This window comes from Oncorhynchus keta, chromosome 22, assembly GCF_023373465.1.
Source record: "Oncorhynchus keta strain PuntledgeMale-10-30-2019 chromosome 22, Oket_V2, whole genome shotgun sequence".
NCBI lineage: Eukaryota > Metazoa > Chordata > Actinopteri > Salmoniformes > Salmonidae > Oncorhynchus > Oncorhynchus keta.
Window position 1 is genome coordinate 2,787,669 of NC_068442.1, and position 26,779 is coordinate 2,814,447.

General features: G+C 45.9%; 1 protein-coding gene across 19 annotated transcripts in view; it reads left to right on the forward strand.

The window, feature by feature from the left end:
• Positions 1 to 26,779, forward strand: part of LOC118400879 (neuronal cell adhesion molecule-like) — a 112,330-nt gene that overhangs the window by 53,349 nt on the left and 32,202 nt on the right. For all 19 annotated transcript variants that reach the window (XM_052474672.1, XM_052474675.1, XM_052474683.1 and 16 more), the window contains exon 2: positions 2,577 to 2,643. In XM_052474672.1, the coding sequence (XP_052330632.1) occupies positions 2,577 to 2,643 (67 nt within the window). The remainder of the gene's footprint in view (positions 1 to 2,576; positions 2,644 to 26,779) is intronic.

Genomic DNA, 26,779 nt, shown 5'->3' on the forward strand with positions numbered 1-26,779 from the left:
AACACAAAACAGGCTACCTAAATATGGTTCCCAATCAGAGACAATGACTAACACCTGCCTCTGATTGAGAACCATATCAGGCCAAACATAGAAATAGACAAACCAGACACACAACATAGAATGCCCACCCAGCTCACATCCTGCCTGACCAACACTAAAACACCCCCCCCCAAGGTGCGGACTCCGACCGCACAACCTAAACCTATAGGGGAGGGTCTGGGTGGGCATCTGTCCGCGGTGGCGGCTCTGGCGCTGGACGTGGACCCCACTCCATAATTGTCTTAGTCCACCTCCTTAGCGTCCCTTGAGTGGCGACCCTCGCCCAGGAACCCTAACAACGGGCCCCACTGGACTGAGGGGCAGCTCGGGACTGAGGGGATGCTCGGGACTGAGGGGATGCTCGGGACTGAGGGGATGCTCGGGACTGAGGGGATGCTCGGGACTGAGGGGATGCTCGGGACTGAGGGGATGCTCGGGACTGAGGGGAAGCTCGGGACTGAGGGGAAGCTCGGGACTGAGGGGAAGCTCGGGACTGAGAGGAAGCTCGGGACTGAGAGGAAGCTCAGGCAGGTTGATGGATCTGGCAGATCCTGGCTGGCTGGTGGTTCTGGCAGATCCTGGCTGACTGGTGGTTCCGACAGATCCTGGCTGACTGGCAGTTCTGGAAGATCCTGGCTGACTGGCAGTTCTGGCAGATCCTGGCTGACTGGCAGTTCTGGCAGATCCTGGCTGACTGGCAGATCCTGGCTGAATGGCGGATCCTGGCAGACTGACGGCTTTGGCAGATCCTGGCTGACTGGCAGTTCTGGCAGATCCTGGCTGACTGGCGGTTCTGGCAGATCCTGGCTGACTGGCGGCACTGGCGGCGCTGGGCAGACTGGCGGCGCTGGGCAGACGGGTGGCTCTGATGGCGCTGGGCAGACGGGAAGCTGAGGGGCTCTGGCGCCTCTGGACTGAGGGGCGGGAGCTCTGGCAGCGCCGTACAGAGGAGGAAGGCTTTAGCAGCGCTGGACAGGCGAGACGCACTATAGGCCTGATGCGTGGTGCCGGCACTGGTGGTACTGGGCCGAGGACACGCACCTCAGGGCGAGTGCAGGGAGGAGAAACCGGGAGTACTGGGCTCTGGACACGCTGGTGCAGGGGGGCTGCCACTGGAGGGCTGGTGCGTGTAGGTGGCACTGGATAGACCAGACCGTGCAGGTGCACTGGAGCTCTTGAGCATCGAGCCTGCCCAACCTTACCTGACTCGATGCCCACTCTAGCCCAGCCGATAAGAGGAGCTGGTATGTACCGCACCGGGCTATGCACCCGCTCTGGAGGCACTGTGCGCTACACAGCATAACACGGTGCCTGCCCGGTCTCTCTCGCTCTCCGGTAAGCACAAGAAGTTGGCGCCATACTCCCTGTGATGCCCCCCCCAAAGACATTTTTGGGGCTGACTCTCGGGCTTCCTACCGCGCCGCCGTGCTCGCTTCGCCAACCTCATTCTCCTGTAACCTTCCTCGCACTGCTTTGGGGCGGCAATATTCCCCAGCCTGTGCCCAGGGTCCCTCTCCATTCAATATCTGTACCCAAGTCCATGAGTCTTGTGATGCTGGCTGCTTGTCACCACGCCACTTGGTCCTGTTGTGGTGGGTGATTCTGTAACGGTTTTCTTCTGGTGAAAGAGAGGCGGACCAAAATGCACTAAAACAAGGAAAACACACAAGAACGATGGTCAGAACGTGACAGTTATGTTATTTTATTGGACAAAATCTTTAATGTACTTATCTTTAAAAAAACAAAGACATTTCTAAGTGACCCCCAACTTTTGAACGGTAGTGTATATGTACACACACACACACACACACACACACACACACACACACACACACACACACACACACACACACACACACACACACTGCTTTACCCCTCTCTCCCTCTAGCTCGTTGCCACGGGCTGTAGTGTCCCACTCGTCCGTTTGGATAAGCTGTATATTTCTGAATGAATAAACCTTGTGTGCACATACAGTAGGTACCTCAGATATATCCTCTGTTTTCACTCCCTCCCGAGCATAGTCCGAGTGTTTCAACTCCGTTTCACACTGGGAATATCAATGAAAGTGGAAGCCCGTATCAATGGCTTTTGGGAGATTAGGCTATGCTACGTTGTGTAAAAAGAACTATATTTTCATCAGATCTGGCAGAGATCATAGCTTCCTCGAGCAACATCCCGGTCTGTAATCTATGGTGTGACCGGGATGGGTTCCAGGACAGATCCAGTGAAAGGGGATTTAGTGGCTTATGGAAATAGAAAAGAGAGAGTGCCCCCCCCCCATGAGACATAGAGAGGTGTCCCCACTGTGTAAAGGAATTACAGAACTGTGTCACAAACATGCATACTGCTGCAAAAAACTGTCTCGCTTTGAAAACAGCATCCCGAGGATGATTATAGTCTTGCTAGCCGGGCTCTCAGCGACTCTGGGAGGAAATTGGTAAAAGCGATGTTCTTTCTGAAAGGGAAGGAGAACGGTCAAATGCTACAGCATATGAATTCTGAGACATACTGTATCTTCATTTCCCCTGGTTTTCAGATTGAAGAAGAACTGACAGGAGTGTTGAGTCTCGAACAGGAGATTGGAGTGGATCGGGTCTTCTCTGGTAAGTCATGCTACGATACATAGCTACTGTACTTTAGGTCACTGGTGTTCACTGGGTCTTTGTGCTGATATTCCTTCATATCACATTCCATACACAACGTCCTCTCTTCCCCAAACAGTTTCATTTCCCTCCAACACATGGAATGTTAACGCCTTGTCCTCAAACTTAAACACGTGTTTCCATCTATCACTTGGGATGCCTGGGCGGTTTCTGCTCTGAAAAAGACTGATATTACCAGCATGCTAAATGGAATGCGTGAAGTGGCGCTGTACAATTTAGTGGTCTAGCCTAGGAATGAATCAACGACTGACTGGCTGCCCTCCCATGGCAATGTCATGACTTTCCTTTGCTCGGATGGAATCTGCTCCTTTATTGCAAGATCCGTCTCTAGCGTAGCCAAGCTGCAGGCGAAAGGTCATTGCGTGCGTTTGTGATTGGCGCTTGTCCACTAACGCTGTGTGCCAATGTGTCCCACCCTCAAATTGGGGCACGTTTTTGGAGGCGCCACATGGTTTTAGCTTCACGCAGTGTCATATAGAGCGCCCAAATGTGTCTGTTCAGTGCATGGAAAAGCTGATAGTTGTCAAGGTGACACGCCTATCTTTTTGGTCCCTCTTCACCCCCCATTGAGCTAAGGGAGCATTGGTCTTAAACATGCCACTTTGAGAATAAAGTGTCCCAGTTGTGCTTAAATAATAACGTTTCCCAATAGCACTGTAATGGCACTTCAGAATAAAGTGTTCTGGTGTCTCTTCTATTAACATAAGGTGTCAGAACACATGGATTTCATGCTGAGGGAACATTCCATTTGGAAGTGTGGCGACATGAGACTAAAAGGTGTCATAATGCATTATAACATACTGTAGGTGTCGTAACACATTATAACACTTACTGCAGCAGGCCACAACACGACCCGGAGTAACCTTTGCCCTGTGTACGAAAGCAGTCGGTGCTGAACTTAGCGCTGTGATGATGACAATGCCGTTCCTGTTATAAGGTCCTGTTGAAGTGATAGTACATTGCCTTTAAGAGGAGGGGACATGAAGTCAGTGTGTTCAGTGGACTGTGAAGGATCCTACCTCCCACCTCGGTCGTTCCACCTACTGCCCCACAAACAGCAGTGCAGGGGGACACTGCAGCGAGATCCATTAGATGCTGCACAGCTGAGAGGGGGAGGGAGTGAGGGAGATGGGGAACGAGTGGGTAGAGAAGGAGGGAGTTAAAGCCAGGGAGAAAGAGGGGGAGAGAGAGGTGGGGGTAGAGAAGGAGGGAGATGGAGGGGAGAGAGGGGGGTAGAAAAGGAGGGTGTTAGAGCCAGGGAGATGGAAGGGGAGAGAGAGAGGTGGGGGTAGAGAAGGAGGGAGATGGAGGAGAGAGAGGTGGGGTAGAGAAGATGGAGGAGAGATGGGGTAGAGAAGGAGGGAGATGGAGGGAGAGAGGTGGGGTAGGAAGGAGGGCGTTAAGAGCCAGGGAGATGGAAGGGGAGAGAGAGGTGGGGATAGAGAAGGAGGGAGATGGAGGAGAGAGAGGTGGGGTAGAGAAGGAGGGAGATGGAGAGAGGAGGTGGGGTAGAGAAGGAGGGAGATGGAGGGGAGAGAGGAGGGGGTAGAGAAGGAGGGAGATGGAGGGGAGAGAGGAGGGGGTAAGAGCCCAGGGAGATGGAAGGGGAGAGAGAGGTGGGGGTAGAGAAGGAGGGAGATGGAGGGGAGAGAGGGGTTGGGGGTGGAGAAGGAGGACGTTAGAGCCAGGGAGATGGAAGGGGAGAGAGGGAGGGGGTAGAGAAGGAGGGCGTTAGAGCCAGGGAGATGGAAGGGGAGAGAGGGGGGTAGAGAAGGAGGGCGTTAGAGCCGGGGAGATGGAATGGGAAAGGGGGGGTAGAGAAGGAGGGCGTTAGAGCCAGGAAGGATGGAAGGGGAGAGAGATGTAAAGGGAAACTGACATGTAAAGGAACACTGACATCTCTGAGCTCATCTAGCCACTCACAGCTCGCATTTGGATGACAAACACTAACCCCACAGTCACACACATTCCCTCGCTCCTCTCACTCTTTACCTCTCTGTCCGTCTCTTCCTCTCTCTGTTTGTTAATCTCTCTTGACTCACTCTCTCTGTCTTTCCATTGCTCGCTCTCTCTCTCTACCCCCTATCTCTCTCTCTCTCTCTACCCCCCCCTCTCTCTACCCCCTGTCTCTCTCTCTCTCACACTCTGTCTCTCTATCTCTCGCTCACTCTCTTTCTCTCTGCCGCTTGTTGTGTATGTGTTGGTCAATACCGCTGTGTGTTCCAGGCAAGAGAGGCTGAGTCTACACTTTTGAATCACCACCCCGGCAGAGAGAGAGAGAGAGAGGGGGCCAGAGAGAGGAGAGAGTGAGAGAGACAAAGAGAGAGGGCTACAGAGAGAGGCTGTAGACTGAATCGTCAGTTTGAAACACACTGAGGTGTGAACCAACGGGTCTTTGTGAGCGGCCGTATTCAGGACAGAGGGACGAATATGGCCGATGCAGAGGTTTCTATTCACGTCACCCAGGCTCTCTTTCACAGAGTTCCCTGGCTTGCTTCCGGAGAGCTTGTTGGTATTGTTGCTTGTGTTTTGTAGGTTTTGGTGTCAGCTGGCAGATACAGGGGGTGGGGGGGTGAGAGCTGAGGGAAGATCCACCCAGAATGAAGAGTCGTTGCCGCAGTTCAGATAAACACACATGGATAGGTGTGTAAATGACACAATATCTTTTTCGTAGCGTTGGATTTTTTTATGTCACATACACGAGACAATCAAATCAATGTATATTGTTGTTTTGATGAATAACCCACTTAACTACACTATGGCAGCCTCCTACACTCAAAACAGTGCACTAGGTTCAAAATAACCAAAGCGCAAATATAAGATGTCGCCATGAAACCCCCCATGAACTGTCCCTCCCTCCCTGCCACCCAAGCTGCTACAGTCATCTGCCAAAGTGTGCTGGTGCCTGGTGTAATGGATTAGCCTCTCCCTGTGAGTCGAGCAGCAGGTAGCTCTCCCCAGTGGAGAAAGCAATGAGATTAACCAGAATCAGGTCTAGGATCAGCTGTAACACAGATCTAGGGTTTGCCTCACATACACACATAAACCTCTCAGCTGTTCTAGGGTCAGCTCTAGCGCAGATGGGGGCCTCAAGGATACCAGTGACTGTCAGACAGATACACAGACTAGAGCACATCTCTCTGACCTTTCTCTGACCTCTCCTCTTGTTGAAGCATCTGGCTGTGTCCTGAAGAGACAGGGATAGAGAGAGAGAGAGAGAGAGAGAGAGAGAGAGAGAACTCTCCAAGTGGGGCACTCTCCTCTGGCCTGTGTGGTTGTGTGTGATACATGTATAACTGAGCTGGCCTGACACACTGGTGGACAGATGGACAGATGGAGAGGAAGAGGAGTTGCCAGTCTATATCTGGCTCTCCCTCTCCATCTCCATCTCATCACTGTGTCTCTCCCTCACTTCCCTCCCCCCTCCTTCTCTTTCCCCATCTCCATCTCCCTCTCTCCATCAATCTCCATCTCCCTCTCCATCACTCCTTTCCTCTGCTTCTATCCTTTCATTTCTATAATCCATCTATCCACCTTAAGCACAGGGCCAAAACGTTTTCCAAGCCCTTCTATGCAAACACCACAAGATCCTATTGGATGGATGGTCTCAGTCGGACAAATTGAAACCCTGTCCAGTAATTCCGAGCATGTACGTATCTGGACAGAGAGGATTGTCCTCACACGTTCGACTGGCCTGGTGTGTTATGTCGTGATCTATCCATTTGGAAGTGGTCGGTGTGAAGGGCTGACTGAGAATTTCAATGATTTATGTGGTCGATACCTCTGGGTCATGGTCCCGAGGCCAAGTCTATCTGCTCATCAATATAAACCACATGCTTCATAGTGCTAGGTGTTGCAGAATACAAAATAGCCACATTTTGATGTAACCCCATACAGTGGTGGACTTACCATTAGGCAGAAGAGGCAATTGCCTCTGGCCTCACATCATCAAGTGGCCTCGTGAGCAGGGCATAACTAAGGAAAATAGTACTACCAATCAAATGCATAAAAGAATATTAATTTATCCGCTCCGCTCGCTTTTTTTTCACGCGATATGAATGCAAACGTGACTTTCATTTCAATTAACCTGCAGCAATGAGGCACATTCAGAGCCAGCAGCAATGAGGCACGTTCAGAGCCAGCAGCAATGAGGCACGTTCAGAGCCAGCAGCAATGAGGCACGTTCAGAGCCAGCAGCAATGAGGCACGTTCAGAGCCAGCAGCAATGAGGCACGTTCAGAGCCAGCAGCAATGAGGCACGTTCAGAGCCAGCAGCAATGAGGCACGTTCAGAGCCAGCAGCAATGAGGCACGTTCAGAGCGGGTCAGAGAAAAGGAAAACAAAGAAAGAAGATATTTTTTTAACAGAACAATGAGTTAACACATTTGTTTATTAAAAAGAGGCAGAGGCAAAGGTATCATGACACAAGGCGAAGACCCAAATGCAGACACAGGAGGCAGATGTTCGGAGTCTTACAATGTTTATTAATCCAAAGGGGTCGGCAAGAGAATGGTCGTGGACAGGCAAAAAGGTCAAAACCAGATCAGAGTCCAGGAGGTACAGAGTGGCAGACAGGCTCGTGGTCAAGGCAGGCAGAATGGTCAGGCAGGTGGGTACAAAGTCCAGAAACAGGCAAGGGTCAAAACCGGGAGAATGCAAAAAGGAGGAGAACGGAAAAACCGCGGGTTGACTTGGAAACATACAAGACGAACTGGCACAGAGAGACAGGAAACACAGGGATAAATACACTGGGGGGAAATAAGTGACACCTGGAGGGGGTGGAGACAATCACAGGAACAGGTGAAACAGATCAGGGCGTGACAAAAGGACATACACAGTATGTATATGTACCCTGTGTATCTGATGCTGTCTGGCAGGAGAGACTATGGGCGTGTCACGGGCTACATAGTAAACAGGGGGTGCTGTTTCGCTCGCTCGTTTCAGCCACTTGCGAATTGAAGGAAAGTTGTTCGGACGCCGTGAAGTCGTGTAGTCGAGTAGGTAACCGACTTTTGAAGTGATTTGTTTGACAGTCAGATGAAAACAGCATGTCTGGATGTGTTCACGGTAGTGCTGAGCGATTAATACTTTTTTTTAGTTCGGTTCGGTTTGGGATTGAATATAAAAAATTAAATATTTTTTTAATTATTTAAAAAAAAACATTAAATGCACTATGCGTTGTGTGGGTTAAATGCTGTAACAATATAGAATACAATAATAATAAAAGTCCCATGACGGGAATGACTGCCGGTTACTGCTTGTTATCCATCACTTATTCACATTACTTGACTGTAGCCCTTTCCTGCTGTCAAATGACCTACAGGCCTCACGGGTGGAATGTTATTCAGATTTTTTCCCCCCTTATTTCATAATTAATAAACATAAAATAAATAATAAATGACGAAAATCTGGTGTTTCCATCTCAAACGGTTGTGTTATATTTCAGTCTTCTGTGATGGACAGAAAGTGTAATGTTGGGACGCGAACTCAGAATTGAAAACATTTCAACTCTATATCGAACTACAACTCCCTACTATATCACACAGTTCGGGCATGATCCGTTTTATCTCTAGAGAGATGCACATTGAGCTCACAGAAATAAACCGAATTAAATGGAATTCAAATAGCTGAACCCAAGTCGTCAATTCATTGCTTAAAAAATGAAGAAATAACCAACATTTTGGGTTAATTGCTCAGCACTAGTTCATGGCACATTAAAATGTAATATTTTGGCTTTACTATTAAAACGAATAAAAAAATGTGGGGGACTGGCCTCTAAATCACTAAGTCCACTGCGTCTTTGTAAACATGTGTGTGTGTGTGTGCGTGCCTAGATCTCTGCAGACTCATAATGAGAAATCACCTTTAGCCTCCAGAGTGATTCTCCCCCAAGAAATTGGCTGCCTAATGCAATCTGAGACTGAGAGCTTACAGACATATAGTTACACTTTATCTCACTTTATATCAGGGATTTGTATCACCAGTTGAGATGTCATTTATTTTTGCATTGCCCGTACTGTGACCTGTGTGTAAATGCATTCATTCATCCTTCGTATCCACCATAGTAAGTAGAATTTACTTTGGAGGTGGGGATGTCCATGGTCTGACTCTACACGACAAATATTTATACTCCTGTCATTCCCCCTGTCTGGTGTTTAAGGACAGTGGAATGACTCAGGCCTAAGCATTAAGCCCCATCCTGGATGGGTGGCACACAAACCAGTGGTGGCTGATGACATAAAAGTTGGAGGGGGTCGGTTATAGAGGTCATTAGATAGACACAGACCCAGGATGCCCAGCTGGGTGGCTAACCTCTTAAAGCTGCCCTCAGCCCTCTGTCGGCCTGTTCAGAGTGGTTCCCGAGCACCAGGGGCCATGCTGGCGTCACCCACCCATTACTGTGTACAGTACACCACTCAGACAGACCTCTCCCTAGAATTAGCGCCCACTTCCTATCCGAATCCCAATCCCAGTCAACACTGACTGGAACACTGTTATTAGTTTGGTATTTTAAAAATGTGGCAAAGCAATTCACTTTTTGTCCTGAATACAAAGTTTTATGTTTGGGGCAAATCCAATACAACATATTACTGAGTACCACTCTCCATATTTTCATGCATAGTGGTGGTTGCATCATGTTGTGAGTATGCTTGTAATCAGGGGGAGTGGGGAGTTTTTCAGAATAAAAATGAAACAGAATGGAGCTATGCACAGGAACAATTCTAGAGGAAAACCTTTTTCAGTCGGCTTTCTACAAGACACAGGTAGATTAATTGAAGGACAATAACCTAAAACACGAGGCCAAATCTACATCTACGCCGGAGTTGCCTACCAAGAACAACGTGAGTGTTCCTGAGAGGCGAGTTATAGTTTTGACTTAAATCTACTTTCAAATCTTTGGCAAGACCTGAAAATCTATCCATGACCAACAACCAATTTGACAGAGGTTGAAGAATTTTGAAAAGAATGATGGGCATTCTTTGAGGCAATTTGAGGTAGGCTGTATGATCACACCGGTAATAGATCTGTTGTTGCATTACTTATGAAGCACAGCTGAGTGAGCGTACATTTACTTTTTATTTTTATTTTACTGGGCTGATGGTGCCTGCATCTGATGGTCAGTCTCAGCGGAGGGAAAGAGAAGCAAGCTGAGGGTACGTCACTCAACATCCCTCTGCTCTCCCTTTCCACCACTGACACGACTGAAACTCGAGTCGAAATGCATTATTTCTGCCTCATGCACAAATTCGTGTTGTTACTCCTATGAAGAGAGAAAGTGAAATATTCCTCTATATTAAAAAGACCCGAGCCGCTAATAACAATAACAACACAAGCCTATAGATACATTTTCCACCTCATACTGCTGCAGTGCTTGTTGCAGCGCTGAGTGGAAATAGGAAGAATGTGCATTTTATGGCTGATAAAAGTGTTGAATAGAAAGTGTTGACAGCGCTGAGTAAGAACTTAAACCTGAACTCGCTCATTAAAACAGCAGCTCTTTGCTGTGTTCGTTGACAGTCTCTCTCTAGTCATGGTTTTTCACGGTATCAACGTTGCTGTAGCTTTCTTTTATGCCTGCTACATTACTGCAGACACGGTCCTCTGAGACATCTGATTGGCCAGCGGTAGGCCTACTGTAAAGTGCACTTGATTTGCTCTCCGGGCCCACCGGGAAGGGAGAATTTGTACTTTCAAACACATGAAATGGTTCAAAATAACAACAGTTGGCCGACTAAGGGGGCAGCTGAATCGGATGCACCTACCGCCAACAGCCTGAGATGAATAAAATAAAATAGGAACACAAGGCTTTATCGTTGTTGTTTTTTTTTACAGAAATCTTTGGCGATCGACTAGGAATGTCTTGGAGATCGACCAGTGGATTTGACGATCGACCGTTTGGTGACCACTGCTCGAGAATGTTGAGCGGAGTTCAACCTCGTGCGTCTCTCTGTGGGCTGATATTTCTGCCAAAATGTTACTTCATAAAGTAAAGTAGGTAGAGTGCTCAGAACCACTGCCATATGTCTCACTTCTATGCACGGAAATTGAGGGTCATAGGCACCAAATAGAAGAACTATCTGCTCTGGTCCAATAAGTCATTTTTAGTTTTCTGTTACCAAACCTTTACACTGTGTGCCTTAATGAACACAACTCAGAGGTGAACAGGTGAAGCTTTCATCTCGGAAACATTCTGTTGAGTAGCGGCGCGTTTATGAGCGCGCCCGATGCCGATTAGGGGAGACGGGGGCTGTACGTTCAGTCGCTAACACATGTAGCAGTCAGAGCTGATATCCTTGGAACAGTTCAGAACTGCCCCTGATTACAGCTATTAGAACACATTAGAGAACATTTCAATCAAGCACACCACGAGGGGAAACATTATGTTCACTCTAAGCCTTGGTTTTTAGAAGCCAGCAAGGCGTCTTTCAGCAGAGCTGGGTTCAAATACTATTTGAAATCATTTCCAATTGCTTTTGGAGCGTTTGCTTTAGCCTGCCTGGAATGCCAAATGGATGGGGTTTTTGCCATTTTTCACTATCCTATTGGTTAGATTGCGCCAGGAAAGCTCAACCAAGCCCAGATAAAGGATATTCTATATTCTAATATTATTCTGTTCTATTATTTTGAGTACTTTATGAACACAGGTCTGCCAACCCAACTGGGGGTTCTTTTAATCACTAGCATTCTTCCTTTAATTTCTCCAAAGTATTTCTGTAATGAAATGAGGTCACAGCGAAGTAATAAGAACATCCAATTCGCTTAGTGAAGAGAGATCTCTATCTCACAGTTATTTTGTTCTCTGTAAAATATCATGAGTTACTCAGCCTCTAATAGTTAATTAGATCGATTCCCATCAAATTATATTTTAGTAGAACATTTGAAAATGAGAGAGAGAGAGAGAGAGAGAGAGAGAGAGAGAGAGAGAGAGAACTGAGTATTCAGGACACGAGCTATCTGCCAACCCTCTAATTCAAATACAGTAGTAGTTAGTTGACTCCGGACTATCTTTGAGGAATTGTTGCTTTCTTTGGGACTTTGGTTGCTGTTTGTTGAACTTAGCATATGAAAACCTGAATGGTGGACTAGAGTTGCGATAGCTCAGGCCAGTGTGAGCACAGCTCATTGAGACAGAGCTGAAAGTGTGTGTTTGAACTAGGAGGCACCAGGCTGCACATGATTATTTTCACATTACTCTTCATTTCTTCACGTTCTGAGTTTCACTTGATGTAATCATCTCTGGGGAAATCTCTGGGACCCATGCTCCATACCAAATATATGAATAACCTCAAATGTATCCTACGCTGCTCTCCCGATGTATTACCTGTTTGGTCAAATGGTTTTGTCTACAGTGTCTAAATTGCATCATTAATAATGCTGTGGATATACAGTAGGTGGTATGCAGAAAGGTAGATTGCCCCCAAAACTCAAAATCATTTAACATAACAAATGTCTCTATGGAATTGTCATACATTTCTATCAACTACTACTGAAAACATGTACAATGAGTAATAAACACATTTGCTACCTTCTAAGTTTCTCTTTTTTCTTAGGGGACTTTCACAGCAAATTGGTTTGGTGCGTTTTCCCCCCCCCCCGAACTCTGGTCTGTTTGCCTCCTTTAGTTCGGGTCATTTGAACATTTGTACACTCTATTCACACTCGGGAGCACACGAAACAACAAACTGTGGTTCACTCAAAAAGGGCGTTCTCGGTCCGATTCAAGAGCCAGCGTCATAACTTGAGATCTCGGAAACATTCTGTTGAGTAGCGGCGCGTTCATGAGCGCGTCCGATGCAGATTAGGGGAGACGGGGGCTGTACGTTCAGTCGCTAACACATGTAGCAGTCAGAGCTGATATCATTGGAACAGTTCAGAACTGCCCCTGATTACAGCTATTAGAACACATTAGAGAACATTTCAATCAAGCACACCACGAGGGGAAACATTATGTTCACTCTAAGCCTTGGTTTTTAGAAGCCAGCAAGGCGTCTTTCAGCAGAGCTGGGTTCAAATACTATTTGAAATCATTTCCAATTGCTTTTGGAGCGTTTGCTTTAGCCTGCCTGGAATGCCAAATGGATGGGGTTTTGTAATTTTGCCCCTGTTCCATTGTGTTTAACCCCTTCGTTCGGTTCATTTGGACTGGTGTGAACATTCTATCTGCATTCGGGAGTGCACCAAACAATGAACCGTGGTTCGCTTTAAAAGGGCGTTCTCGGTCCAGATTCAATTCTTACAGCGGTGCGGTCCGCTGCAGGTGAGAACGCAGTCCGGACCAAATACGGGAGAAGAACCAGCATCATAGCTTGAGATTTCTGAAACATTTTGTGTGTGGCAGTGCATGTCTGCATATTACGGGAGACGGGGGCTGTACCGGGGATATATAGGCTACTGAATATGGTCTATTCACTTCACAGTTAGAGCAGCTTTATGCGTGGCTTCCTCATGTATATGCTGTTGGAAGACCACAAAGCGAAAGTGAAGATTGGGACACACATTGTTTCATGATGATCATGAATGGACTTAACTAATGACCTGACTTCCAATAAGCTAATGAATGGCGTGGACATGTGGTTCTGTTTCTGAATTCTTGTTGATTTGGCTTTTTTTTTTTTTAAACCAACCCAGACCAAATGAAAAAACATACCATGTAACAAATAGTTTGATTCTGATTCTAACTATACCTCAAAACCGCGAAAACGCCCTTCGTTTTTTCCCTCGGCTTCTCTTAGACGGGGGCAGTTAACACTGAGTGATTCTCCCACCAGAAAACAGCGTAATTAGATTTTCTCACACTTTGAAAGGAGCATTGTTTGTGGCATCCCTGTCTGAGAGTGGATGGGTCGTTGCTTTAGGAGAGCAGCGGAGGGGAAATGATTTGTATTCACCTGCTCTGTCTAAATGGGGCCGAGGAAAGACCCGAGAGGAAGGGGAACGAGTTTGGCTACATTGGTGGTTCTATAAGTGATAGTGGATTACTTTGACATCCACAACACTGATGATCAGTTGTAGTCTCGGGTCAATCAGTAGACAGCCTACCTTCCACGTCGTCGTGTAAGGAATTAGAACTTCGGTATACATTAATGGAATCATAAGTTACTATCTTGTTTTAGCCGCGGGTGATTTTATTTGGCCCAACCAAGAAAACATTATTCATTTTTTTTTGTTATTTATTGTTGGGAAATAAAAGGCTGTAAAAAATACCAGCAAATCAGCTCCAAGTGATTTTAATGGTGGAAAACCTTTCCAAAGTATTCCCAAGCATAATAGAGAGATATACACGTACATGTATGTGATCGTATACAAATGTAAGCAATCTGTTTTGGCTTTCTGCAGTCAATTTGCAGTACTACAAATGATTTGTAATTATGTTCCAGCCCCCCTGACCATCCGCCCAAGAAAATAAAAATTGGCCCACGGCTGAATCCAGTTAATGGTCTCCGGTGTACATAACGAGGTGTATGCAATTGCATGTGTCCACCAGAAAGCTCACAGGTGAAGAGCCATGAAACATATGTGTTCGCTCTTTTGAATCTAAGTGAATCTATTGTGTGCAGTATTTTACAGCAGTACGCCATGTTCAATGCACTTTTCTGTCATTTCCGTGTTCACAGGGTGAACCTCCGATCTAAAGGTGGGACGTATGAAACACGTGTTGGTTCTTTCATCCTCCACACATCCCGACTCACTAGAACGAATCCCTTCCTCTTCATCTTCTTTCTTTTCTCTGTCCCCTCTCCATGTTTATTGCCTCGGCTCGGTCCTGCAACTCAATTCTTTGTGCTAGACGGTACGCAAAGAAGACAAAGTGGGACAGAGTTTTAGGGGTAATGAGGAAAGGAACTCCCCGTACGGTGTTACATATAGGACCTGGACTGGAGACGCGCACACACACACACACGCACACACACATGTACGCGCACACACGCACACACACACACACACACACACACATGCACACACACACACACACACACACACACACACACACACACACACACACACACGTACGTACACACACACACACACACACGTACACACACACACACACACGTACACACACACACACGTACACACACACACACACACACACACACACACACACACACACACACACACACACACACACACACACACACATGTACACATGTACACACACACACACACACACACACACGTACGCACACACACACGCGCACACACACACACGCACACACACATGTACGCACACACACACACACATGTACGCACACACACACACACACACACATGTACGCACACACACACACACACACATGTACGCACACACACACACACACACACACATGTACGCACACACACACACACACACACACACATACGCACACACGCACGCACACACGCACACGCACGCACACACACACGTACGCACACACACGTACGCACACACACACACTGGCCTGGGCCACGCGGTGTAGGGAAGCCTATAGAAAACAATGGAAGGGTTTGAGGGCTCCGTAGCCCCTCTGAGGAGCCTTTGATTACTTGTCCTGGCTCTGGGATGTGAGATGGGACCCAGTGGTAGCCTGATTTTTTTGAAGTGGGAGCCGGGTATGAGCTGTGGGTTCAGGGAGGGGGCGAGAGGCTGGGTTGAGGTGTAAGTGTGTAAGGGCTAGTGTGTGGCTGAGGGGCTGAGTTGGGGAGGTAGGAGGGTCCTATTGTGGAGGAGCTCAATGAATGTGGAGGTGGAAAGACTACTCAACAACACCGGGTCTATCTCCACCTCCCTTTTATCCTCCCAAACCCACCACCTGCCACTCGACACATTTTCTCACCAAACTTTCCCACAGGCAATAGTAACATATTCTGGTACCTCGTAGTGAACGATAGCTGGATTGTCCTAAAGACAGCCCTGTTGGTATTCAGACTGAACCCTCGTTGTATTGATATATTGTGATATTGTGAATAGCAGCAGGCAAAACATGTTCCATGAACTGATAGCAGATTGTGCTCGAGCTTTAATGTTTGTATCCACAGTATGTGATTATGGTGAAGCAGATTGTGCTGGACTAATACACCACAACAACCCAGGGCATAGTTAACAGGCCCGAATGACCCAGTGCTGACCAGCAGCAGTTAAAATAATGCCCTTTGATACAGGACTGTACTGGAAGGTCCAAGCTACGTTATGTTAACCGTCGACCCGCAGCACACAGCAGCCATCAAGAATGTAATTCACACACAACCTACAAAATAGCCGATTTACTACCGACAATGGGGATAAGAAAAATGAGATCATAGCAATTGCTATGAAACAAAGGAAAAATGAGAAATGGGAACTGCTATGAAGCCTATAATGCATAACATCATGGAAGGCAAATCGGCGTGACAAAATAGTCCGGACAAAATGGGAATTGCGATCATACATAGCATCCTCATTGAAGGTTGTCGTTGTGTATCTAAGACCACTAGGACCTCTGCTTCCTCCTCTCTTGTCTCGCCATAGCCTTTCTGTCATAGACCTAAGCTTCAACCAGACTCCCCATATTGGCTCCCTTCCCGAGAGGCTTCCGCCCATCAGAGAATAAGCCGCCGCTGTTTCAGAACGTCTTAGTTAGGGAACGAAGATTTTAATCACACCGCTATTGAGGAAGTTGAAGAGTTTTTAGTGGGCGCGGTCGGGGGCACAGATGTCATGTGTACAGTTTTCTTTTCTTCCAACTTTTCGGGTGAGTTGAGAAACGGAGTCTTTGTCTGTCCGCGGCTTTGGGTGTCTGTCTTCATATGTCTGTGCCTGATGAAAGATCTCTGTAGGTATGGAGATCTGAGAGTAGCAGTGGGCTGCCATGGATACAGAGTGCCGTTTGACAGTGCTATTCCACTAGCAGCTCCTCAGATGCTGTTTTGAAGGAGAGACTTTAGTCTTGAGTGGTCCCAGTCCTTCGACACCCGAGTGAGTGCCCCGCAATTTTCAGGCGGCTTTGACATTGCGACATTTGGAGAGTCACAAGTGTCATACTGCGTAGTAAACAAACCTTTTTGTTGTACTCGCTCGCAATGTCCTCCAAGTCCAGATGTCGGCTTGCCCTGTAACAAAGCCAGTGACGTGTTTTGTACGAGTCTTCTCAAAGACTTGCAATGCATTTCCCTCAACCTTTATTCCTTGCTGAGATGTTTTTGTGTGCCATTTTGTTTGTGAAGTAAGCTTTTTTAAACTATTCACACACTGACAAGTAGGGTATCGTAGAGTAGGGTTGTAAAAAGGGCTTGTTTTTCTGAACTGCAAAAGAAGTTCCCAAACTATTCAACTGATGATAGTCCAGTCCATATGCATTCCTCCCTACTCCCTCCTTCTCCTCCTGTGTTTGTGTATGGTAATGTTCTGCCACTGCTCAGCATATGAATGCTTTTACCCTTAACACAGTCATGCTGTCCACACTCCACACCCCAGACACCAGTCCTAATGTGCTTAAGATCCACACACACACCAGGATCCTATTAGACACAAATCCTGAATAAAACATTGTTCTCACTCTCTCACACCAGACAGGACCAGACTCCCTCTCTCTCTCTCTCTCTCGTGCACACACACACACACACACACACACACACACACACACACACACACACACACACACACACACACACACACACACACACACACACACACACACACACACACACACACACACACACCCGGGTCCGTTCAGTCTCATTGACTTGTCAGGGATAGCAGACCCTCTCCTAGTAATTACAGTGTGGGGACCCTCTATCGAAGGTCAAGTTCAGATCCACAGCCTCCTTCCTCTGATTCTTAATCTGCTTTTAATGACTGCCTTTCTGTAGTGTCTCGGGTCGCTCCATTCTCCCTTATTGAGATACTGTGTAAGAGGCAGGAGTCAGACTAATGTACAAAGGCTACAGTCAGGGGCTCATCGTTGCAGCAATCTGCAGTTACCACTATTTCATTACCTGCCATCAAATAGATCATTAGCTAACATTTGCCTCCTCGTGATTATCGTATTGACAGCCTGTTCAGGAACACCGAGGTCATCATCTTTTCATTTTTTTGCTGCTCTGAAAAAATAGCCATCTCTCCCAGAGATATGGCTGGAATGTTAGAGCATCATTTGTATGTGAGGACATGACTGACTGCTACAGGAGGATGCTGTTATTGAGCTATTGAAATGGTGACAGGATGAGATGAAAGCAAATGCTATCATGTTCCATTCAGATTGAACAGGCAGTGATTGCCTCTCTCTGTAATGTGTGTGTGCGTGTGTGTGTGTGTGTGTGCGTGCGTGTGTGTGTGTGTGTGTGCGTGTGTGTGTGTGTGTGTGTGTGTGTGTGTGTGTGCGTGCCCTGACAGAGCGGCACATCTCTCACCTGAATACAAAGAGGCTTCTCACTAAAGTGGCTCTGCTGATTGGCATTGGGTGGAGGGGAATCTGAGAGAGAGAGAGAGAGAGAGAGAGAGAGTGTTTGTGTGTGTGTGTGTGCTCGAGCATGTGTGTGTGTGTGTGCGCGAGCGTTTGTGCGTGCGCGTATGTGTGTAGTGGGAGGTGGGGGAAGCTTAGTGAATGCCAATGTGTGTTTTCTATAGAGGGGAGGTAACAACACGATGTGGGACACCGACACACTGTGTTCACATTAACACTGGTCTCCCGTTAACCTGCTCTAACGAGAGGTGGTAATGCAGTCTATAGAACTCAACCTGTAGCACTAATGCCCTTACTAGCCTGTGTAGGTACTGCATTATTGACAAATGTAAAGTGGAAAAAAGAATGGCTTAGTAAAGCATTCAGAAATGATTCTGCTCAGGATTTTTCACGTGGCCATATCGGTTCACATATCCATGTAGAACAGCAAGGGAAAATGAGAGGATACAAATAACATGTTTGTTGTTGTTGGTAACTGAATAAAGATGTTTTATTGTTCAGTGTGAAGTGTTTTATTGTTCAGTCCTGTACGGTGTAGTCATAGCTCTGTGTCCACTGTGGGCCTCCCTTGACAACAGGACTTATTTGCATACCCCCCCCAATTGTAAAACCTAATGAGGAGGATTATGAGTAACATATGCTGATACCGGGTCCATGAAATTTCCATTGGGATGCTGTTTCCACAGATAAGGGGCCAGAGAGAGAGAGAGAGCGAGAGAGAGAGAGAGAGAGCGAGAGAGAGAGAGAGAGAGAGAGAGAGAGAGAGATATGACTGGGTAAAGGCCGGCCCGCGATCTGATCCAATACCTCCCGCAGAATCATGTTCAGATCACATAAAGAATTTGCGACAGTAGAGTTTTGAAAGCATATTTGTTATTCAAATTAAAAGCCCAAAGAATACTCGCCTTTATGTCATGATTTAACTCCCACCGCTTGTGGGACTTTTATTTTGAAGGCACGTATAAATAACAACTTCTCAAGGACAGACAGTGATTGACAAGCTGACACACGTCACAGTTACAAATATATATTTTTTAAAGATTTCGAAGATAAAAAAAAAATTAAAAAGTTGTTCCAGCAAGAGTGGACATATTTCTTTATTGAGGTATCAGGGAAAGCAGTGTGCTTAGTGTGCAAAGAGAGCATCGCTGTCTAGAAAGACTACAAATTGTCCCGACACTTCCAGACGAAGCATGCAGAGAAATACAGGAATATGTCTTCTGAGCAGAGGGCGAGTGCATCGAAATAGTTGCTTTCTCAGTTGCAAAAGCAGCAACGACTTTTCACAAATTTGCATTCAGCGAACAACAGAATTGTGAGAGCGAGCTATGTACTGTTCCACAAAATTGCTCAACATAGCAAGCCATTCGCTAAGGGCGAATTCATTAAAGAATGTTTAATTGACTCTGCAGTAATACTTTGCCCTAACAAGAAAGAGCTGTTTGAAAATCATCTCTTACTGACTCTCACCTCTCAGCAATCCTGACTATACCTGACTTCACTGCTCTAGTCAATGCCCATCAGAGACTTCACTCCTCACACTGATTGAGTAGTTTAAATGTCATTTGGAGCTCTCGCTCTTTCTTGTGTTTTTGTGCATACCCGTTAACAAGAGTTCTGTCTGTGCTTCTAATAGTACAAGCAAAACACCCGTCTCAACGTCAACAGTGAAGAGGCGACTCCGGGATGCTGGCCTTCTAGGCAGAGTTGCAAAGAAAAAGCCCTATCTCAGACTGGCCTATAAAAAGAAAAGATTAAGATGGGCAAAATAACACAGACACTGGACAGAGGAACTCTGCCTAGAAGGCCAGCATCCTGGGAAGACATTGAGACTGGTGTTTTGTGGGTACTATTTTATGTAGCTGCCACTTGAGGACTTGTGAGGCATCTGTTTCTCAAACTGGACCCCCGGGGCCTCCCACTCCTCTTTCTATTCTGGTTAGAGCCAGTTTGCTCTGTTCTATGAAGGGAATAGTACACAGCGTTGAACGAGATCTTCAGTTTCTTGGCAATTTCTCGCATGGAATAGCCTTCATTTCTGAGAACCAGAATAGTCTGACGAGTTTCAGAAGAAAGGTCTTTGTTTCTTGGCCATTTTGAGCCTGTAATTGAACTCACAAATGCTGATGACCCAGATACTCAACTAGTCTAAAGGCCAGTTTTATTGTTTCTTTAATCAGAACAACAGTTTTCAACTGTGCTAACAAAATTGCAAAAGGGTTTTCTAATGATCAATTAGCGTTTTAAAATGTTAACCTGGGATTAGCTAACACAATGTGCTATTGGAACACAGGAGTGATGGTTGCTGATAATGGGCCTCTGTATACCTATGTAGATATTCAATAAAAAAATCAGCCGTTTCCAGCTACAATAGTCATTTACAAAATTAACAATGTCTACACTGTATTTCTTATCAATTTGATGTTATTTCAATGGACAAAAAAAGTGTTTTTCCTTTAAAAAACAAGGACATTTCTAAGTGACCCCAAACTTTTGAACGGTAGTGTGTAACTGTCGACACAGTCGTACACTTGATGTATAATCCTGTAACACGAATGTCAGAAATATATTCCAGACCATATCCTGCTTCCTCGATCCCATCACGACCCTGATTGCATTCTGTGACCGGGGAGACGTTGTCATCATTTTGATGCTCCCTCATTCTGTCACCGGTAGTACGGGAAACCTTGTGGTGTTTTTACTGCCAAACAGAGACTCATAAACCAATGTCTGATTGCATGGGTTGTCACTAGTGATGATTATTGGAGTTAATTAGGACCGTTTTGCAGAATTTCTCTTTATTTCCTTATGAGCCACAGCACCGAGTACAGTAAGTTGCTGTTGGTAGGGTACTGATTATTTGACTGTTCTTGTTAATGCATCATATTGTCTGGGACACAATGCCGAATCATCTCATGCTTAGCATATAAATTGTAACATTAAGTCAAGTTTAATCGAGCGTTTCTCTGTGCTCTCTCTCTCTCTCTCTCTCTCTCTCTCTCTCTCTCTCTCTCTCTCTCACTCTTCTCTCACTACATTACATTCAGAGGGTAGCCTGGTAAAATCCCGTTCCCCTGTCGGTTCATGGTCGACTCTGTCTGTTGTGTGAACTGTCCCGTGTCCACCGAGCTGTCTTTGTGCAACGGAGTGCTATGTACCAGGTCTGTGTAACGGAGGGCTATGTACCATTTCTGTGTAACAGAGGGCTATGTACCAGGTCTGTGTAACGGAGGGCTATGTACCAGGTCTGTGTAACGGAGGGATATGTACCATGTCTATGTAACAGAGGGCTATGTACCAGGTCTGTGTAACGGAGGGCTATGTACCAGGTCTGTGTAACAGAGGGCTATGTACCAGGTCTGTGTAACGGAGGGCTATGTACCAGGTCTGTGTAACGGAGGGATATGTACCATGTCTGTGTAACAGAGGGCTATGTACCAGGTCTGTGTAACGGAGGGCTATGTACCAGGTCTGTGTAACGGAGGGCTATGTACCAGGTCTGTGTAACGGAGGGCTATGTACCAGGTCTGTGTAACGGAGGGCTATGTACCAGGTCTGTGTAACGGAGGGCTATGTACCAGGTCTGTGTAACGGAGGGCTATGTACCAGGTCTGTGTAACGGAGGGCTATGTACCAGGTCTGTGTAACGGAGGGCTATGTACCAGGTCTGACCCTCACCTTCCACCGGCAGTGTGTACTGCTCCATTTGCTGTGGTGGTGCTGAGCCTCTGACATGTGCAAAACACACACACACTAACACCCTCTGACATGTGCACAAAACCAATTAGTTTGGGGACTGTGAAGTGGCTCTCTCTGGGAAAAGGACAATGGGCTAATTGAAGAGGCCATCTCAGTGTGTGTGTGCGTGTGTGTGTGTGTGTGGTTGTAGGTGATCCCATACAGCTCAATGCAGCATTGAACACAAGGGCCGAGTGTTTCCCTGGAATAAGGAGCAGAATACAAGAAAGAAGAAAGAGAGATCTGGGTAATTGAATGAATGGTGAACTGGACAGCAATTGCTGTTGGCCTCTCAGCTAGTTGACACTAATGATTTACGTTGAAATAACAGACCACTCAATGCCTGTAGTGTTGTCGGTAGTTACTTAATAACCTGTTCAGTTAGTTGTAGTAATGGTTTAGTTTCCACTCACATTAGAAAGCACTCCATCACTAGTTACTAGTAGTGTTACTGTAGTGTTGTCGGTAGTTACTTAATAACCTGTTCAGTTAGTTGTAGTAATGGTTTAGTTTCCACTCACATTAGAAAGCACTCCATCACTAGTTACTAGTAGTGTTACTGTAGTGTTGTCGGTAGTTACTTAATAACCTGTTCAGTTAGTTGTAGTAATGGTTTAGTTTCCACTCACATTAGAAAGCACTCCATCACTAGTTACTAGTAGTGTTGTCGGTAGTTACTTAATAACCTGTTCAGTTAGTTGTAGTAATGGTTTAGTTTCCACTCACATTAGAAAGCACTCAATCACTAGTTACTAGTAGTGTTACTGTAGTGTTGTCGGTAGTTACTTAATAACCTGTTCAGTTAGTTGTAGTAATGGTTTAATTTCCACTCATATTAGAAAGCACTCAATCACTAGTTACTAGTAGTGTTACTGTAGTGTTGTCGGTAGTTACTTTAATAACCTGTTCAGTTAGTTGTAGTAATGGTTTAGTTTCCACTCACATTAGAAGCACTCAATCACTAGTTACTAGTAGTGTTACTGTAGTGTTGTCGGTAGTTACTTAATAACCTGTTCAGTTAGTTGTAGTAATGGTTTAGTTTCCACTCACATTAGAAAGCACTCCATCACTAGTTACTAGTAGTGTTACTGTAGTGTTGTCGGTAGTTACTTAATAACCTGTTCAGTTAGTTGTAGTAATGGTTTAGCTTCTACTCTCATTAGAAAGCACTCAATCACTAGTTACTAGTTACTGTGTGTGGTCCTTCTGTAGCTCAGTTGGTAGAGCATGGCGCTTGTAACGCCAGGGTAGTGGGTTCGATTCCACCCATACGTAGAATGTATGCACACATGACTGTAAGTCGCTTTGGATAAAAGCGTCTGCTAAATGGCATATATTATTATTATTATTACTGTAGTGTTTATAGTGTTACTAGTTGCTGCTAGTGTTACGATGCCTTTAGGTTTACTATTAGTAATTAGTACTAGTCATTCGTTTTACGAATGGAAGCCTGTAGTCCTCTCTCTCATTAGAAAGCAGATGGAGAAGTCTAATTCAACTTCATGTCCTGCTTTAGTTCAATTATACTTAGAATAATATAGAAGTATATACAGTGGGGCAAAAAAGTATTTAGTCAGCCACCAATTGTGCAAGTTCTCCCACTTAAAAATATGAGAGAGGCCTGTAATTTTCATCATAGGTACACTTCAACTATGACATACAAAATTAGAAAAATAAATCCAGAATTTATTTGCAAATTATGGTGGAAAATAAGTATTTGGTCACCTACAAACAAGCAAGATTTCTGGCTCTCACAGACCTGTAACTTCTTCTTTAAGAGGCTCCTCTGTCCTCCACTCATTACTTGTATTAATGGCACCTGTTTGTACTTGTTATCAGTATAAAAGACACCTGTCCTCAACCTCAAACAGTCACACTCCAAACTCCACTATGGCCAAGACCAAAGAGCTGTCAAAGGACACCAGAAACAAAATTGTAGACCTGCACCAGGCTGTGAAGACTGAATATGCAATAGGTAAGCAGCTTGGTTTGAAGAAATCAACTGTGGGAGCCATTATTAGGAAATGGAAGACATACAAGACCACTGATAATCTCCCTCTATCTGGGGCTCCACGCACGACCTCACCCCGTGGGGTCAAAATGATCACAAGAACGTTGAGCAAAAATCCCAGAACCACGCGGGGGACCTAGTGAATGACCTGCAGAGAGCTGGGACCAAAGTAACAAAGCCTACCACCAGTAACACACTATGCCGCCAGGGACTCAAATCCTGCAGTGCCAGACGTGTCCCCCTGCTTAAGCCAGTACATTTGGATGATCCAGAAGAAGATTGGGAGAATGTCATATGGTCAGATGAAACCAAAATAAAACTTTTTGGTAAAAACTCAACTCGTCGTGTTTGGAGGACAAAGAATGCTGAGTTGCATCCAAAGAACACCATACCTACTGTGAAGCATGGGGGTGGAAACATCATGCTTTGGGGCTGTTTTTCTGCAAAGGGACCAGGATGACTGATCCGTGTAATGAAAAGAATGAATGGGGCCATGTATCGTGAGATTTTGAGTGAACCTCCTTCCATCAGCAAGGGCATTAAAGATGAAACGTGGCTGGGTCTTTCAGCATGACAATGATCCCAAACACACCGCCCGGGCAACGAAGGAGTGGCTTCGTAAGAAGAATTTCAAGGTCCTGGAGTGGCCTAGCCAATCTCCAGATCTCAACCCCATAGACAATCTTTGGAGGGAGTTGAAAGTCTGTGTTGCCCAGCAACAGCCCCAAAACATCACTGCTCTAGAGGAGATATGCATGGAGGAATGGGCAAAAATACCAGCAATAGTGTGTGAAAACCTTGTGAAGACTTACAGAAAACGTTTGACCTCTGTCATTGCCAACAAAGGGTATATAACAAAGTATTGAGATAAACTTTTATTATTGACCAAATACTTATTTTCCACCATAATTTGCAAATAAATTAATTAAAAATCCTACTATGTGATTTTCTGGATTTGTTTTCTCATTTTGTCTGTCATAGTTGAAGTGTACCTATGATGAAAATTACAGGCCTCTCTCATCTTTTTAAGTGGGAGAACTTGCACAATTGGTCGCTGACTAAAATACTTTTTTGCCCAACTGTATTGATACTTTCACCAGTCTCCTCTAGTCACCCTGTCAAAAGCATCTCTTAACACTGCTTATAGCAGACTGACAGTTGCTGCCACATTAGCATACTGCGTTTACATGGGCCATCATCAGCTCTAGACAACAACTTTTACTCACTGTTCCACTGCCTCAGCAGTCTGCTGCCATCTGAGCTTTGTAGACCGTGGCTTCCCGAGGTTGTGTCAGCACTGGGCATAGGGTGGAACAAGAGCAATGTCAAGGCATCGTCATTCGGCATTAAGGGTAGTGGCTAGTGTTGGGTTTGTTTGACCCCGGGTGGTACATGTGGGTGTTTCTAGGTGTGTTTGTGTGAGGGGCACACAGCGGTGGCAGCGGAGTCGGTCGTGAGCGTTGATTCTTTTTTTTCTTCTCCCAATACGGCATGTAAAATAAACAACACAAAAAACATGTCTGTTCTTTAGGCTTTAGAGGGAGGGATGTAGGGATGGTGTTTCTGGATCCAGGTTGGTTGTGGTGTGGAGGAGATCTGGCGGAGATGAGTAGAAAAGAAGAAAAGGATTGACCCCAGCTCTGGTATGCTCTCATTGGGATTTAATCAGACGCACAATAAAGATAACGAGTTTAATCTTCGTCAGGTCCTCCACCACTGTATAACACACCGACTTCTCGACCTCCAGGGGCCTCTAACCTCTAGAGGCATGTACATCCGGCCAATTGAATACCTGTATTGCATTAAGATCACAATAAATGTTGCACAGTAGACATACTGTATGTGGAAAAACAACTCATCAATCATTTTGTATCGAATATTAGATAGGGAAAATGGGGAAAAGCATCCCCCTAGTTCCTCGTTTAAGACCTCTTGGAGACAGAGTGTTGAGGAAGTGTATCCAGAAGGACTCTCGTCTCAGGAGGAAATTATCAATAGCTCCCCCTTTACGTGGCATTTTCACGTGTCAATCCCCAGGTAGCGGAGAGAAGACAAGTTGTGCTTTGCCTGCTTGTTTTAAGCACTCTGCTTTTCAGGAGACGAGTAGGGCCCTAGCCCATGGTTGGTCCTCCACTTCTCCTGCCAGTGGTCGTACTGTGGGTGGAGGGGTATGGGGCCCGGTGGAGCCAGACTGTCACACTGCAACACTTCTCCTAGGGATTATTACCCCCCCCACACACACACACACACACTCCACTCCCCCTCTCTCTTTCTCTTCCTCCTTTCTCTTTTTCTCTCCCTCTCCACTGACCAGCTGGAGGAGAGTTGTTACACCTCATTAATTTGGGAAATTAATTCTGTACGGAGCGTTGGCTTCAGAGCAATGGCTCCCTCTCAGATAAGAATCCAGGGGGCTTTGGGATTCCACATCCAATTATAATTAACACATTTATTCTCTCCCTCATCCAGGCCTGTCATATTCGGTCCTCCTGGTCTTTTTCACTAGATACTATAAATCAGCCAGTTCCTGCTACTTTTCACGGCTTTAAATGAATAAAGTGGCCTCCGCAGTGTGGTGTTTGTAACGTACCTTCAGTTGTCTTGGCATAAAGATCGTGCTGACGATACCTCATGGCCGGTACGATACAACAGATTTTTACAGTAAGTGATCTGTTCTGCACACACGTGTATATTGTCCAGTCTCTTTCATTATGAACTTTATTCGGAGGATTCAGCGCTTTACTACAACGAATTTGAGACTGAGCAGATATGCACTTTGTAGCTTGATATAAAGGCTGCGTTTCTGCTATGGACTCAGGTCCAGGGCTCCTAGGGCCTCCTGGCCCAAGCAATTGCAAATGAGCTTGATGAAATTGCTCCCATGGATCTTGTTGTTGTCGGCCGTGGT